We start from the raw sequence: 16523 nt of genomic DNA, 5'->3' as shown, positions 1-16523 counted from the left end.
CCGTTCCCGCCCTCTCGGGGAGGGACGAACCATTTTGAGAGGAGCGGGGGGGGGTGTGGAGGAACGGAAACCGTTCTGAGGGGAGGCGAGCGGACAGGACCACTCTGAGGAGAATCCCGGGGCGGGGGGGGCGCGTTCCGGACGCCTGGGTCCGCTGGTGGGTGAGTCGTGGGGGGCGCCCGGACGCCTGGGTCCCTTGTTTTGGAGGGAGAGGGACACGACACGCAGGGACTGAGGGGACAAGTGGGGACCCGGACGCCTGGGTCCCTTCTGAGGGAACAAGGAGGGGCCAGCCGCCCGGGTTCCTTGTGGGCCCGGAACTCCTGGGTCCCTCTGAGGGGACAAGGGGGGGCCCGGACGCCTGGGTCCCTTGTGTGTGTAGGAGGGTTGTGAGCCCCTGTGGGTCCCCGTGCCCCCCCCATGAGGGGACCCCGGCGTCCGGGAGGGACCCAGGCGTTCGAGTGGGACCCAGGCGTTCGGGAGGGACCCAGGCGTCCGGTTCCCCCCCAGGAGATGCTGCGGCGGGTCCTGGGGGGCTGCCGGGGGGTCCCCGTGCCCCCCCGCGCCCCCTCCCGCGCCGCCACCGACCAGCCCCCCCCGGCCGACCTGGCCCGCGAGCGCTCCAAGGCCGTCACCTCCTTCTACCACCAGCCCGCCATCGACGCCGCCGCCGAGAAGGTGGGACCCGAAAATGGGGGGGACCCGAAAATGGGGGGACCTGGAATCCGGGGGGGGGACCCAGGCGTCCGGGGGGAAGCTCCTCATTGGCGGGACTGGGTGTCCCAGGGTTCTTGGGGAACCCAGGTGTCCGGGGGGGGACCCAGGCGTCCGGGGGGAAGCTCCTCATTGGTGGGACTGGGTGTCCCAGGGTTTTTGGGGGACCCAGGCGTCCGGGAGGGGACCCAGGCGTCCGGGGGGAAGCTCCTCATTGGCAGGACTGGGTGTCCCAGGGTTTTTGGGGACCCAGGCGTCTGGGAGGGGACCCAGGCGTCCGGGAGGGGACCCAGGCATCCGGGGGGGGACCCAGGCGTCCGGGGGGGACCCAGGCGTCCGGGGAGAAGCTCCTCATTGGCGGGACTGGGTGTCCCAGGGTTCTCGGGGGACCCAGGCGTCCGGGGGGGGACCCAGGCATCCGGGGGGGAGCTCCTTATTGGTGGGACTGGGTGTCCCAGGCGTTCTGGGGGGACCCAGGCGTCCGGGTGACGTCCCCCCCGTGTCCCCCCAACGCAGCCCTCGGTGCGCCTGACCCCAACCACCATGTTGTACTCGGGGCGCTCGCAGGACGGGAGCCACATCCTGGTGAGTGGGGGGACCCCAGCACTGGGGGGGACCCAGGCGTCCGGGAGGGACCCAGGCGTCCGGGTGGGTGGGTCCCTGAGAACGGGGGGAACCTCCCGGTGGCTTTGGGGTCCTGTGTGGGTTTTGGTGGACCCCGGTGTCCCCGCTGAGGGACCCAGGCGTCCTGCTGTGCCCCCCCCTTGCAGAAAAGCGCGCGGTACCTGCAGCAGGAGCTGCCGGTTCGAATCGCCCACCGCATCCAGGGCTTCCGCGGGCTGCCCTTCATCATCGGCTGCAACCCCACCATCCTGCACGTGGTGAGGGGGGACCCAGGCGTCCGGGGGACCCAGGAGTCCGGGGGGAACCCAGGAGTTCAGCAGAGGATGGGGGGGGGGGTGGGAACTAAAGTTTCAGGTTATGGGGGTGGGGGGGTGGAGGAAAGAAGGGGACACTGAGGTGAGTGGGGAAGGGATTAGAGGTGACACCAAGGGAAATGGGGGGACCTGGGCAGACCTGGGGGATCCCAGGAGTTCGGGGCGGGGACCCAGGAGTTCGGGGCGGGTCCCAGGAGTTCGGGGCGGGACCCAGGAGTTCGGGGAAGGACCCAGGAGTTCGGGGAAGGACCCAGGAGTTCGGGGAGGGACCCAGGAGTTCAGGGAGGGACCCAGGAGTTCAGGGAAGACCCAGGAGTTCGGGGCGGGGACCCAGGCGTCCGGGTGCTGACGTTCCCCCCCCTCCTCCCCCCCAGCACGAGCTGTACATCCGCGCCTTCCAAAAACTGAGCGACTTCCCAAGGGTGAGTGTCACGCGGTGCCCCCGTGTCACCCTGACCCTGTCACTCTGCCCACGTGTCACCCTTGTCCCCGCCTGCCCCATCCTCACGTCACCCCCGTGTCCCTGTCCCGTGGGGCGGGGGTGTCACCGGCTGCCCCCATGTCCCCGGGGTGTCCCAGGGGTGTCCCCGGGGTGTCCCCACGGTGTCCCCACGGTGTCCCCAGATCCAGGGCACAGCGGACGAGGCGCGGTTCTGCGCGCTGCTGCGGGAGCTGCTGGACGATCACAAGGACGTGGTGACGCTGTTGGCCGAGGGGCTGCGGGAGTGCAGGAGACACATCCGGGTACGCCTGGTCCCCTCCCGAGCTCCTGGGTCCCCTCCCGAGCTCCTGGGTCCCTCCCGAACGCCTGGGTCCCTCCCGAGCTCCTGGGTCCCCTCCCGAGCTCCTGGGTCCCTCGCCGAGCTCCTGGGTCCCCTGCCGAGCTCCTGGGTCCCCTCCCGAACTCCTGGGTCCCTCCCCGAGCTCCTGGGTCCCTCCCGAACTCCTGGGTCCCTCCCGAACTCCTGGGTCCCTCCCGAACTCCTGGGTCCCTCCCGAACTCCTGGGTCCCTCCCGAACTCCTGGGTCCCTCCCAAACTCCTGGGTCCCTCCCGAACTCCTGGGTCCCCGCAGGACGAGCAGCTGCTGCGCCCGTTCCTGGACCAGACGCTGACGTCGCGGTTGGGGATGCGCATGTTGGCCGCTCATCACCTGGCTCTGCACGAGGACAAGGTCCCCTATACGCCCTATAGATCCCATAGGTCCTATAGGGCCTCCCCCTCACCCCCTATATCCCCCTATATCCCCCCAGCCCGACTTTGTGGGCATCATCTGCACCCGCCTGTCGCCCAAGAAGCTCATCGAGAAGTGGGTCGACTTTGCCCGGTGAGGCGCCTATAGATGTATATAGGGGGGCTGTGGGGAGCCTGGGTGTCCCTATGGGGCTGTAGGGCCTTCTGTGCATGTTCCGGGCGTGCCTATGGCTTCCTATAGGCGCCTGTGCGAGCACCAGTACGGAAACGCCCCCCGCGTGCGCATCAACGGACACGTGGCCGCGCGGTTCCCATACATCCCGCTGCCCCTGGACTACGTGCTGCCCGAGCTGCTCAAGAACGCCATGAGGTGCGGGACCTATGGGGGACGTAGGGGCGCACGGAGGGTTATAGGGGTACAGGGGTTATGGGGCTATAGGTTCCCATCTCTCCCGCTGCCCCTGGACTGCCTGAGCTGCTCAAGAGGTATAGGGGCTATAGGGCGCTGGGAGGTGTATAGGGGCTTATAGGGGGCTGGGCGGGGGGGGATAAGGGCCCATAGGGGTGTGTGGGTCTATAGGGCGTGTGGGTCCCTGTTCCCAGGGCCACCATGGAGTGCCACCTGGACACCCCCTACAACGTCCCCGACATCGTGGTGACCATCGCCAACAACGACATCGACCTCGTCATCCGGTACGGACAGACACACGGACACACGGGCCCGGGGGTCCCCAGGGCTGCATCTCCGCGCTGTCCCCGGGACGGTCCCCACGGCCGCGTGTTCCCCACGGCGTCCCCGTGGTTGGTTCCCCATGTTCCCCCCGGTCTCCGTGTCCCCGTGGATGGTTCCCCATGTTCCCACCGGTCTCCGTGTCCCCACGTTGGTGTCCCCGTGGTTGGTTCCCCATGTTCCCCCCGGTCTCCGTGTCCCCGTGGATGGTTCCCCATGTTCCCACCGGTCTCCGTGTCCCCACGTTGGTGTCCCCGTGGATGGTTCCCCATGTTCCCCCGGTCTCCGTGTCCCCACGTTGGTGTCCCCGTGGTTGGTTCCCCATGTTCCCCCGGTCTCCGTGTCCCCACGTTGGTGTCCCCGTGGATGGTTCCCCATGTTCCCCTGGTCTCCGTGTCCCCACGTTGGTGTCCCCGTGGATGGTTCCCCATGTTCCCCCGGTCTCCGTGTCCCCACGTTGGTGTCCCTGTGGTTGGTTCCCCATGTTCCCGTGGTCTCCGTGTCCCCACGGGTCTCTCCCGTGTCCCCACGTTCAACGTCCCCACGTGTCCGTCCCGCGTCCCCAGGATCTCGGACCGTGGCGGGGGGATCCCGCACGAGCTGCTGGACAAGGTGACCCAGTATCACTTCAGCACGGCCGAGAGCAGCGCCCAGGACCCCCGCCTGGGGGGGCCCTTCCGCCGGCTCATGGACCTCAGCAACAGCCCCATGCACGGGTAGGACACGGGGGACCCACGGGGTGACCCACGGGGTGTGACCCACGGGGTGTGAGCTCAGCAACAGCCCCATGCACGGGTAGGACACGGGGGACCCACGGGGTGACCCACGGGGTGTGACCCACGGGGTGTGACCCACGGGGTGTGAGCTCAGCAACAGCCCCATGCACGGGTAGGACACGGGGGACCCACGGGGTGTGACCCACGGGGTGTGACCCACGGGGTGTGAGCTCAGCAACAGCCCCATGCACGGGTAGGACACAGGGGACCCACGGGGTGTGACCCGCGGGGTGTGACCCACAGGGTGTGAGCTCAGCAACAGCCCCATGCACGGGTAGGACATGGGGGACCCACGGGGTGACCCACGGGGTGTGACCCGCGGGGTGTGAGCTCAGCAACAGCCCCATGCACGGGTAGGACACGGGGGACCCATGGGGTGTGAGCTCAGCAACAGCCCCATGCACGGGTAGGGACACAGCGGGGTGACACATGGGGTGGTAAAACTGAGGGGTGTAACCAAGGGGGTGTAACATCTCAGGGTGTGACCCGTGGGCTGGTGACACCTGCAGGGTGGTGACCTGGTGGAGACCCAGTGGTGACCAGGGGGTGTGTGACCCAGGGGGTGTTTGACCCAGGGGGGGTGTGACCCAGGGGGTGTGTGACCCAGGGGGTGTGTGACCCAGGGGGTGTGACCCAGGGGGTGTTTGACCCCGGGGGTGTGACCCCGGGGGTGTGACCCATGGGCTGGTGTGACCCCGGAGGTGTTTGATCCCGGGGGTGTTTGACCCAGGGGGTGTGTGACCCAGGGGGTGTGTGACCCAGGGGGTGTGTGACCCCCGGGATGTGACCCAGGGGGTGTGACCCAGGGGGTGTTTGACCCCGGGGTGTGACCCCGGGGGTGTGACCCAGGGGGTGTTTGACCCCGGGGTGTGACCCCGGGGGTGTGACCCAGGGGGTGTGACCCCGGGGTGTGACCCAGGGGGTGTGACCCACGGGTGCTTCCCACGGTGCGGCAGGTTCGGGTTCGGGCTGCCCACGTCCCGCGCCTACGCCGAGTACCTGGGGGGGTCCCTGGCGCTGCAGTCGCTGCAGGGCGTGGGCACCGACGTGTACCTGCGGCTGCGGCACATCGACGGCAAGGCCGAGAGCTTCCGCATCTAGGGCTGGACCCGCGGCCCCCGCGGACCCCCGGCGGCAGCGCGGGCCTGCAGAACCGGGCCCGGGGGCGCCGGGCAGCGTGGAGAACCGGCCGGTTCGTCTTGGTCAACGTGGAGATCAGGACGGACCTGGAGAACCTCCCCGTGTTGGACGTTGGTCACCGTGGACCTGGAGAACATCCCCATGTTGGACATTGGTCACCATGGAGGTCAAGGAGCTCCTGGAGAACCTCCCCGTGTTGGACGTTGGGCACATGGACCTGGAGAACATCCCTGTGTTGGACGTTGGTCACCGTGGACATGGAGAACATCCCCATGTTGGACACTGCTCACCGTGGACCTGGAGAACATCCCTGTGTTGGACATTGGTCACCATGGACCTGGAGAACATCCCTGTGTTGGACACAGGTCACCATGGACCTGGAGAACATCCCTGTGTTGGACACTGCTCACCGTGGACATGGAGAACATCCCTGTGTTGGACACAGGTCACCGTGGACCTGGAGAACATCCCTGTGTTGGACACAGGTCACCGTGGACCTGGAGAACATCCCTGTGTTGGACACAGGTCACCATGGACCTGGAGAACATCCCCATGTTGGACACTGCTCACCGTGGACCTGGAGAACATCCCTGTGTTGGACACAGGTCACCATGGACCTGGAGAACATCCCCATGTTGGACACAGGTCACCATGGACCTGGAGAACATCCCTGTGTTGGACACTGCTCACTGTGGACATGGAGAACATCCCCATGTTGGACACAGGTCACCATGGACCTGGAGAACATCCCTGTGTTGGACATTGGTCACCATGGACCTGGAGAACATCCCTGTGTTGGACACTGCTCACTGTGGACATGGAGAACATCCCTGTGTTGGACACTGCTCACTGTGGACATGGAGAACATCCCTGTGTTGGACACAGGTCACCATGGACCTGGAGAACATCCCTGTGTTGGACACTGCTCACCATGGACCTGGAGAACATCCCTGTGTTGGACACTGCTCACCATGGACCTGGAGAACATCCCCATGTTGGACACTGGTCACCATGGAGGTCAAGGAGCTCCTGGAGAACATCTCCATGTTGGACACTGGTCACCATGGAGGTCAAGGAGCTCCTGGAGAACATCCCGTGTTGGACACAGGTCACCATGGAGGTCAAGGAGCTCCTGGAGAACCTCCCTGTGTTGGATGTTGGTCACCATGGAGGTCAAGGAGCTCCTGGAGAACATCCCGTGTTGGACGTTGGGCACCATGGAGGTCAAGGAGCTCCTGGAGAACATCCCGTGTTGGACGTTGGGCACCATGGAGGTCAAGGAGCTCCTGGAGAACCTCCCGTGTTGGACGTTGGTCACCATGGAGGTCCAGGATGTTCTGAAGAAGCTTCTCCTGGTGCATCTTGGTCATTGTGGAGGTCGAGGAGCTCCTGGAGAACCTTCTGCTGCTGGATGTTCATCCTCATCGGGGTCCCCGGGGACCTGGAGACCCCCCGGTCGCCATCGTCCCCCGTGCGGGTCAAGCTGGGCCTAGAGTCCCTGCTCTGATTGGTCATTGACCCTGGAGACTCTGCTCTGATTGGTCACTGACGCCCGAGCTCCGCCCCCTCAGCGGAGCCTCATTAAAGCCGCAGCTGCCACCAGAGGCCAGGGGGAATCATTGGGGGCCCTGTAGGAGCCCCTATACTTTGTTCCCCAACCCTATAGGGGACACTGGAGCTTCTCTGTACCTCACTCCCCAGCCCTATAGGGGATACCCAGCCCTATAGGAGCCCTTATGCATCACTCCCCAGGCCTATAGGGGCCAGTGGGGGCTCCCAGCGGCGCAGCAGAGCCTGGCAGGGGTCGCTAGAGGGTTCCTATAGGGCTCCCGCGGCCGCCATAGGGCTCCTATAGGTCTTCCATAGGCTCCTATAGGTCCCTACGAGCGAGCGGCGGGTGCCTCCCCGAACCACGTGACCCCAGTGGCTCCGCCCACCTCCCTTAAGCCCTTTGATTCCCCCTCAGCGGACGGAACCATCGCATCACCACGGGGCGGGGGGAGAAGCGGTTCCCTCCCTCCCGGAAGTGGCACGCGCCGGCCGAGGTTATAAAAGGCGGGCGGGGGCAGCGGGGCCGCAGTCGCCACGTGGACGGGGAAGCGCAGGGGCCGCGATGGCGTCCAACGGTACGGGGGCAATTGGAGGGGGGTCCTAATGCCGCCCCATTAAACCGGGGGGGTCCCTATTGCTCCCCTTAAACCGGGGCGGGGGGGGGTCCCTACAGGCACCCCTCAACCCGGGGATGGCGCTAAAACCGCGGGGGGGACCCTAAAAGTGGGGGGTGGCCCCGCGGGGTCCTAGTGCCCCCCCCCCGCGCTACAACCGCGATGCCGCTTGCGTTCGGTTCGTTTCTGAAAGATATTTTTTAAATCGAGCGGGTTTTTCTATTTATTCGCTAGCTTAGTAACCGTGTAACTGATTAATTTTGATCGTTATCGCTCTCGGCAGGAGGGGCTGTGGTTTGATGCCTCCCCACCTCCGCGCGTGTAATTCTTCAGTAGTCCCCTTTCTCCGCTTTATTATTAATGTTTTTAACTGTCCGCCATTGAGCTTCATCCCGCTGCACTTTGAGCGTAAACTCCCATTTTGTGTTTGTTTTGGTTTTCTTTAAATAGGCGGATGGGGCGGGGGGGGGCGGACAAAGCGCTGATGGCGCACAAAGCGGCGGAAAGCGGGGATTAAAACATAAACCTCTGGATTAATATGTGAGAAGTTTATGGATTAAAGTGTAAGAAGCGCGATTTAGAGGAAAAAAGAAAGGGTGGTTTTGGGATGGGGGGGGAGGATTTAACGGGCCCGTTGGCGCCATTTTGTGCGGGGCGTTTCCCGCCGGCGCCATTTTGTGCGTGCGCGCGCTGCCGCAGTCCCACATCCGGGCACTTCCCGCCTTTTAAATCACCCCCCCCGGGGCCATAAAACTCGTGAAAGCCCCAAAAATAACCCACCCCCCCCCGGAAAAATAAGCACTACGCGTTAAAAAAACACCCCCCGGAGGGGGCTGTCGGGTTTTAGAGCTTTATTCGCGTGTGGGATCCTCTGGGGTCGTTGTGAGGCGGCCGCTCGCTCCGCCGCCATTTTGTGAGGGCTCGGACCCCCTTTGTTCGGATAAACCCTCAAACGGCCCCGTTTCGTGCCTCAGTTCGGCTGTTCCCGCGTGTTGGTGGCGAATAAACGATGTTGTTCGGTTCGTAACACAAAATCGTTCGTGTTTGTTTACACAAGTAGTGATTTTTGGGGTAAATTTCTGTCAGTTTTAAAAAGCGGCTGCTCCGCTATGGGGGGGCGAGGGGCAGACCCCCGTTTCTTACACAAATCTGAGGAAAAATCCTGTATTTCCATTTGTCTTTAACTTGGTGAAACGCACAACAGTTACATTCATCATCTAGGGGCGTTTTTAAGGGGGATTTTCCCTTTCAAAGTGGATTTTTCGCTGCCCTGAGGGGGATAAGGACCCGCAGCCGCACCTCTTGGGCCTTCCCTGGTGAACTGTCACCGTATTGAGGGAACAGCAGCGGCGGTTTTAATGCCAATTGACTGAGGGAGAACACGGCTCTGCGCGTTCATCGAGCCAGTTAACGGCGGGTTTGGATGTATTTGGGGTATTTACCCTTAGATTTGGGATTCGGAGAGGGATCAGCATTCGCATCTTGTGTCTAACTGACTAATAATGTCGAGGATAGGGTTGGCAGCGCTGAATATATAACATGCATTTGCGTTTAATCTCCTGTGCGTTTGTTGATGCAATTAACGGCGGGTTTGGGGTGTTTCTCCCCCCAGATTACAGCCAGACGGCGACGCAGAGGTACGGCCCCCCCTTCCCCCACCCTCCCCTGTGTCCCCCCCACCCTCCCCTGTGTCCCCCGCCCCTTGGGGCGCCCCTTTGTCCCCCCCACTCCCCTGTGTCCCCTCGGGACGCCCCTTCCCCCCCACTCCCCTGTGTCCCCTCGGGGCGCCCCTTCCCCCCACTCCCCTGTGTCCCCTCGGGACGCCCCTTTGTCCCCCCCACTCCCCTGTGTCCCCTCGGGACGCCCCTTTGTCCCCACCCCCCTGTGTCCCCTCGGGACGCCCCTTTGTCCCCCCCACCCCCCTGTGTCCCCTCGGGACGCCCCTTTGTCCCCCCCACTCCCCTGTGTCCCCTCGGGACGCCCCTTCCCCCCCACTCCCCTGTGTCCCCTCGGGGCGCCCCTTTGTCCCCCCCACTCCCCTGTGTCCCCTCGGACGCCCCTTCCCCCCACTCCCCTGTGTCCCCTCGGGACGCCCCTTCCCCCCCACCCCCCTGTGTCCCCTCGGGACGCCCCTTTGTCCCCCCCACTCCCCTGTGTCCCCTCGGGACGCCCCTTCCCCCCACTCCCCTGTGTCCCCTCGGGGCGCCCCTTTGTCCCCCCCACTCCCCTGTGTCCCCTCGGGACGCCCCTTCCCCCCACTCCCCTGTGTCCCCCCGGGACGCCCCTTTGTCCCCCCCACTCCCCTGTGTCCCCTCGGGACGCCCCTTTGTCCCCACCCCCCTGTGTCCCCTCGGGACGCCCCTTTGTCCCCACCCCCCTGTGTCCCCTCGGGACGCCCCTTTGTCCCCCCCACTCCCCTGTGTCCCCTCGGGACGCCCCTTTGTCCCCCCACTCCCCTGTGTCCCCTCGGGATGCCCCTTCCCCCCCACTCCCCTGTGTCCCCTCGGGACGCCCCTTTGTCCCCCACTCCCCTGTGTCCCCTCGGGACGCCCCTTCCCCCCACTCCCCTGTGTCCCCTCGGGACGCCCCTTCCCCCCACTCCCCTGTGTCCCCTCGGGACGCCCCTTTGTCCCCCCCACTCCCCTGTGTCCCCTGGGACGCCCCTTTGTCCCCCCCACTCCCCTGTGTCCCCCCGGGGCGCCCCTTCCCCCCACTCCCCTGTGTCCCCTGGGGCGCCCCTTTGTCCCCCCACTCCCCTGTGTCCCCTCGGGACGCCCCTTTGTCCCCCACCCCCCTGTGTCCCCTGGGGCGCCCCGGCGGGCTCTGACCGTCCGGCCGGTTTCCCGTCGGCAGCTACGGCGCGTACCCGACGCCGCCGGGCCAGGGCTACGGGCAGCAGAGCAGCCAGCCCTACGGGCAGCAGAGCTACGGCGGCTACAGCCAGAACAGCGACAGCTCCTACGGCCAGAACAGCTACAGCTCCGGCTACGGGCAGAGCCAGAGCAGTGAGTGCGCGGGCGGGACGGGGTCTGTGGGGACAACACCGGACGGACGGGCCGGGGGTCTGTGGGGACAACACCGTACGGATGGGCCGGGGGTCTGTGGGGACAACACCGTACGGACGGGCCGGGGGTCTGTGGGGACAACACCGTACGGACGGGCCGGGGGTTCTGTGGGGACAACACCGTACGGATGGGCCGGGGGTTCTGTGGGGACAACACCGTACGGACGGGCCGGGGTTCTGTGGGGACAACACCGTACGGATGGGCCGGGGGTCTGTGGGGACAACACCGTACGGATGGGGCCGGGGGTCTGTGGGGACAACACCGTACGGACGGGCCGGGGGTCTGTGGGGGACAAAACCCCGTCCAGACAGGGCTGGAGCTCCTATAGGGAACAAAACCCATCCGGACGGGGCTGGGGATTCTATAGGGGAACAGAACCTGGGTGGTTGGGGTTGACCCCATTCCAAACACCCTTTGGGGCGCTTGACCCCACTCTGGGGATTTTACAGAGGTTGTAATGACAAAAGCACCTTTCCAAACGGGTTGGGGGCGCTGGGTCCTGTTCAGACGGGTTGGGGCGCTGGGTCCCGGTTCGGGGCGCTGGGCCCCGTTCAGACGGGTTGTGGCGCTGGGTCCCGGTTCGGGGCGCTGGGTCCCATTCAGACGGTTCGGGGCGCTGGGTCCCGTTCAGATGGGTTGGGGTGCAGGGTCCCAGGGTTCGGGGCGCTGGGTCCCGGTTCGGGGCGCTGGGTCCCATTCAGATGGTTCGGGGCGCTGGGTCCCGGTTCGGGGCGCTGGGCCCCGTTCAGACGGGTTGTGGCGCTGGGTCCCATTCAGATGGTTTGGGGCGCTGGGCCCCGTTCAGACGGGTTGGGGTGCTGGGTCCCTGGATTTGGGGTGCTGGGCCCCGTTCAGACGGGTTGTGGCGCTGGGTCCCGTTCAGACGGTTCGGGGCGCTGGGTCCGGGTTCGGGGCGCTGGGCCCCCCCCGTCCCCCCGCGCTGAGGGCCTTTCCCGCAGGCTACAACACGCAGTCGGCGCCCCAGGGCTACGGCAGCAGCGGCTACGGCAGCGGGCAGAGCTCGCAGAGCTCCTACGGACAGCCCTCCTCCTACCCCAGCTACTCACAGCCGCCCGCGGGGGGGGGCAGCTCCGGCAGGTACGGGGGGGGGGAATTTGGGGGGGGTTGGGGTGGGAATGGAGCATTTTGGGCGGGAACGCAGCGTTGGGCGCTTTGCCGTTGCAGCAGCTACGGGAGCAGCTCGCAGAGCTCCAGCTACGGGCAGCCCCCCCCCAGCAGCGGCTACAGCCAGGGGGGGTACAGCGGGGGCCAGGGGGGGTACGGCCAGCAGAGCTACACCCCCAGCAGCAGCTACAGCCAGCAGGGCCAGTACAGCAGCAGCACCTGTGAGTGGGGAACCCGGGGGCGGGGGGAACCCGGGGGCGGGGGGAACCCGGGGGCGGGGGGAACCCGGGGGCGGGGGGAACCCGGGGGCTTTGGGGGAACCCGGGGGTGGGGGGAACCCGGGGGCGGGGGGAACCCGGGGGCGGGGGGAACCCGGGGGCGGGGGGAACCCGGGGGCTTTGGGGGAACCTGGGGGCGGGGGGGAACCCGGGGGCGGGGGGAACCCGGGGGCGGGGGGAACCCGGGGGCGGGGGGAACCCGGGGGCTTTGGGGGAACCCGGGGGCGGGGGGAACCCGGGGGCTTTGGGGGAACCCGGGGGCGGGGGGAACCCGGGGGCGGGGGGAACCCGGGGGCTTTGGGGGAACCCGGGGGCGGGGGGAACCCGGGGGCTTTGGGGGAACCCGGGGGCGGGGGGAACCCAGGGGTGGGGGGAACCCAGGGGGTTTGGGGGTCCCGAGGGGGTTTGGGGGGTCCTGAGGGGGTTTGGGGGGTCCTGAGGGGGTTTGGGGGGTCTCAAGGGGGTTGGGTGCTCCTTGAGGGGCTTTGGGGGCTCCCGAGGGGCTTTGGGGGTGCTGAGGGGCTTTGGATGTGGTTTGGGGGGTTTGGCTGCGGTTCCGGGGCCGTTTGTGCCCGTTTCGGGGCCGTTTGTGCCCGTTTCGGGGCCGTTTGTGCCCATTTCGGGGCCGTTTGTGCCCGTTCGGGGCCGTTTGTGCCCGTTTCGGGGCCGTTTGTGCCCGTTCGGGGCCGTTTGTGCCCATTTCGGGGCAGTTTGTGCCCATTTCGGGGCCGTTTGTGCCCGTTCGGGCCCGTTTGTGCCCATTTCGGGCCCGTTTGTGCCCATTTCGGGCCCGTTTGTGCCCGTTTCGGGCCCGTTTGTGCCCGTCTGGGCCCATTTGTGCCCGTTCGGGGCCGTTTGTGCCCGTTCGGGGCCGTTTGTGCCCGCCGGCGCCGTTCCGACCGCCGCGGTGTCCCCAGCCAACAGCTACGGGCAGGAGCAGCCGGCGCTGGGCGGCGGGTACCAGGACTCCAGCGGCTACGGGCAGCAGGAGCGGAACCGCGGCCGCGGCGGCTACGGCCGGGGGGGCTACGAGCGGGGCGGCCGCGGCAGCCGCGGCGGACGCGGAAACACCATGGGGTAGGTGTCCGGGGACAGAGCCCGCGGTTCGGGACAAAAACACACGGTTTGGGGACAGAACCTGCGGTTTGGGGACAGAGCCCGCGGTTTGGGACAAGAACCCGCGGTTCGGGGACAAAAACACATGGTTTTGGGTCGAAGACCCCACAGTTTGGGGTTGAAAAACCCATGGTTTGGGGGTCAAAAGCCCCACGGTTTGGGGGTTAAAAGCCCCACGGTTTGGGGTTGGAAAACCCACAGTTTTGGGTCAAAAAGCCCCAGAGTTTTGGGTCAAAAAAACGCACAGTTTTGGGTTGAAAAACCTGTACTTTTGGGTCAAAAAGCCCCACAGTTTTGGGTCAAAAAAACGCACAGTTTTTGGTTGATAAACGCACAGTTCTGGGTTGATAAACACACAGTTTTGGGGTCCAAAAGCCCCACGGTTTTGGGTCGATAAACCCACAGTTTGGGGCTGAAAAACCTGCAGTTTTGAGTCAAAAAGCCCCACGGTTTTGGGTCAAAAAACGGCAGAGTTTTGGGTTGAAAAACTCAGAGTTTGGGGGTCCAAAAACTCTCAGTTTGGGGTTGAAAAAGCTGTAGTTTGGGGTCAAAACCGCTCCCGGAAATAAAGGGCTGGAGGGGGCGCGGCCCAGGCGCCGTATTTGAACCAAAATCGGCACAAACGCCCCCAAAATGCAACCGAGAGCGGGGGGCGCCGAGAGGTGGTTGAACCCCCCCCGAAACGGGGGGAAAAAGGTGCTTTTTGGGCAAAAAGCGACACTCGGCAAAGCTGGTTGTGACGGTCACCGGAGTCTCTGGTCGCAAAGGGGTTTTGGGGCAAAAAAGGAGGAAAACGGTGCGTTTTGAGGTCACTGCGGAGCAAAGAGCAAAAACCACGTGGTTGGGCTTAAATTTAACCAGAAAAACGCTGGTTTTGGGTGTCTGGAGAGCGTGTGTGCGGCGCAGGACACAAAGCGTTGGGTTTGCGCGTCGCCCCCCCGTTTTGGGCCGAAAATGCCGCTTTTTGGGCCAGCGGGAGGTGAGTATGGGGGGGGCGCTCGGCGCCTTTTTGGTGGTTTTTTTTTGGGGTGTTTTGAGGGTTTTTTGGTACCTTTTCGTCGTGCCTGTTAACAAACTGTGCGTTTTGTGTGCCGCAGGTGCGAAAGGCAGCGAAACCTGCCCAATGCGACGCTCTTTTTGGGTTAAAAAATGGCAAAAAAGGGGGCAAAGTGCAAAAATAACCACAAAGCCAAACTGAGGATAAAAAAGCCGAAAAAAGGCGATGTGAAAAATGTGAATTTTCAGGGTTTGGGAAGCGACGCCGGGGGGAGGGGGAGGGGGGGAAAACGAGGTGAAAACAGCCAAATTGGGGGTTTTTTGGTGCATCCGGCGGCTGAGACGAAGCGGCGGCGGCGGCTGGAGGAGGAAACTGCTCAAAAGCGCTCATTTGGCCCCAAAAATAATAGGCAGGGTGATTAAAATCCAACGTGATTATCTTCCCGTTTATCTCCTCAGCGGTGGTGAGCGCGGTGGCTTCAATAAATTCGGTGGTAAGTGCCAAAAGTTGGGCGTTTGGACCCAAAAACGCGCCGAGGTGAAAGTGTTTTTAACCCATTTCTCCCCCGTGAGCAGTTTTGGGGTGAAAAACCCCAAAATAGGGGTTCGTAGCGAGCGGCCGGAGGCGAAATATCCGTCAAAAAGGGGCGATTTTGGGGTAAACGGTGGAAAAACGAAGCGGCGCACAATGGGTTGAAAAACACCCGCAATGGGACTCGCAGAAAATGGTTTTTGAACAAAAATGGTGGTTTTTGAGCGGAAATGGTGGTTTTTGAGCTAAAACGGTGGTTTTTGAGGTAAAACGGGTGGTTTTGAGGCAAAACGGTTGCATGTGGTAAAAAACGATGGACAAAAGGTTTGGTGCAAAGTGCGGTCACGGGGAAAACGAGGTGAAAAAGGTGGATTTTGGGGCCTGGTGTGAAGTGCCGGTGACCGGAGGTTGGTGAAAATCGTGAAATGTGGGGTTTTGGCCCCAAAACGGGGCGCGAGCCGCAGTGAAGCTGGTCCGACCCAATCCCGCACCGTTCTCGTGGGCGTTTTGAGGTGAAAACGGAGTGTTTTGGGACAAAGCGCAAAGCGAAGCGCCCCCGTTTTGGGGGGGAAGCGGTGAAAAGCACGAGTTTGGCCAGAATGGTGATTTTTCGCCCCAAAAAGGGGCGCGGGTTCAAGAAAACAAGGCGGTTTTTTCCCCCAGTTTGTCCCTTTTTGGGGGGTGGGGGGAGGGGCCGGGGGGTGAGACTAATTAGCTAACGAAGCAATTAATGCTCGGCCTTTTGATTCTTGCATGTGCTGAAGGACCTCGGGACCAAGGGCTGCGGCACGATCCTGGTAACGAGGGCTAATTAATTAATGGGGGGGGTCGCTGGGGGGCAATTAGAGGGTTAATGAGGGGAAGGGGCAGTTGGAGGGTAATTAGGGTTGATGGGGGGAGAGGGTTAATTGGGGGGGTAATAAGACGATTAATCGGGGTTAATGGGGGGGGAGAGGATTAATTGGGATAATGGGGGAAGATTAATTAGGGGCTAACGAGAGGATTAATTTGGGCTAATGAGGGGGAGATTAATTAGGGGCTAATGAGAGGATTAATTTGGGCTAATGGGGAGGACTGATGGGCAGAAGGACTAATTGGGGGCTAATAATAGTTAATCGGGGTTAATGGGGAAATGCATTAATAGGGGTAATGGGGGAGAAGATTTAATTGGGGGGCTCATGAGGGATAATTGGGGTTTAATTAGGGTGATTAATCAGGGGCTAATGAGGGGAACGGGGCTGCTCAGTGTTAATGAAGGGTGGATGAGCTCGTTAAGGCCAAAGGGCTCTGGGGGTGGGTTAATGAGGTCGGGCAGGGGGTTAACGAGGCCGGGGCCGCTAATGAGCGCTGACGAGGCGGCGCTAACGAGCTGTTCCCGCAGGCGAGCAGGATAACTCGGACAACAACACCATCTTCGTGCAGGGCCTGGGCGAGAACGTCACCGTGGAGTCGGTGGCCGATTACTTCAAACAGATCGGCATCATCAAGGTGAGACCCAATTAACCCCGCGAGGCGCTAACGAGGCGCTAACGAGGCGCTAACGAGGCTCTTCCCCCCCCAGACCAACAAGAAGACGGGGCAGCCCATGATCAACCTGTACACGGACCGCGAGACCGGGAAGCTCAAGGGGGAGGCGACCGTGTCCTTCGACGACCCCCCCTCGGCCAAGGCCGCCATCGACTGGTTCGATGGTGAGACCCGAAACCCCCGGAATTCACCCCAAAACTGCCCTCCTCATCCACTGACAGCCCAAAC

At 63.8% G+C, this 16523-nt stretch overlaps 2 protein-coding genes across 4 annotated transcripts; both read left to right on the top strand.

The window, feature by feature from the left end:
- Positions 1 to 22: 22 nt before the first annotated feature.
- BCKDK (branched chain keto acid dehydrogenase kinase) lies at positions 23 to 5589 on the top strand. Of its 3 annotated transcripts, none has more exons than XM_082077253.1 (12): positions 23 to 161; positions 511 to 678; positions 1231 to 1299; positions 1458 to 1595; positions 2027 to 2074; positions 2277 to 2396; positions 2727 to 2825; positions 2905 to 2978; positions 3087 to 3215; positions 3449 to 3538; positions 4142 to 4291; positions 5308 to 5589. In XM_082077253.1, the coding sequence occupies exons 2-12, from the start codon at positions 514 to 516 to the stop codon at positions 5450 to 5452; spliced, it is 1227 nt and encodes a 408-aa protein (XP_081933379.1). In that variant the 5' UTR covers positions 23 to 161; positions 511 to 513; the 3' UTR covers positions 5453 to 5589. The 3 variants fall into 3 exon arrangements, with proteins under 3 accessions (XP_081933379.1, XP_081933381.1, XP_081933380.1); XM_082077255.1 differs by having other exon boundaries at positions 24 to 161; positions 1485 to 1595; XM_082077254.1 differs by having other exon boundaries at positions 43 to 157.
- A 1410-nt stretch (positions 5590 to 6999) lies between these two features.
- Positions 7000 to 16515, top strand: FUS (FUS RNA binding protein; the record flags this gene model as incomplete). Its single annotated transcript, XM_082077259.1, has 10 exons — positions 7000 to 7617; positions 9269 to 9293; positions 10510 to 10661; positions 11681 to 11819; positions 11907 to 12067; positions 13042 to 13201; positions 14696 to 14730; positions 15533 to 15565; positions 16150 to 16256; positions 16330 to 16515. Coding segments are annotated over exons 1-10 (1011 nt in total), but the record flags the coding sequence as incomplete, so codon positions are not given.
- Between the last annotated feature and the right edge of the window lie 8 nt (positions 16516 to 16523).

Source organism: Streptopelia decaocto, assembly GCF_964273445.1.
Source record: "Streptopelia decaocto genome assembly, contig: HAP1_SCAFFOLD_727, whole genome shotgun sequence".
NCBI lineage: Eukaryota > Metazoa > Chordata > Aves > Columbiformes > Columbidae > Streptopelia > Streptopelia decaocto.
The sequence above is the reverse complement of the archived record's forward strand: the minus strand, read 5'-3'. Positions and strand labels throughout refer to the sequence as shown.

Coding starts and splice junctions, on each gene's coding strand:
- BCKDK (XM_082077253.1), top strand. CDS start 514: ATGCTGCGGCGGGTCCTGGGGGGCTGCCGGGGGGTCCCCGTGCCCCCC. Junction 2,979..3,086: donor AAGTGGGTCGACTTTGCCCG/GTGAGGCGCCTA, acceptor GGCTTCCTATAG/GCGCCTGTGCGAGCACCAGT. Junction 3,216..3,448: donor CTGCTCAAGAACGCCATGAG/GTGCGGGACCTA, acceptor CCCTGTTCCCAG/GGCCACCATGGAGTGCCACC.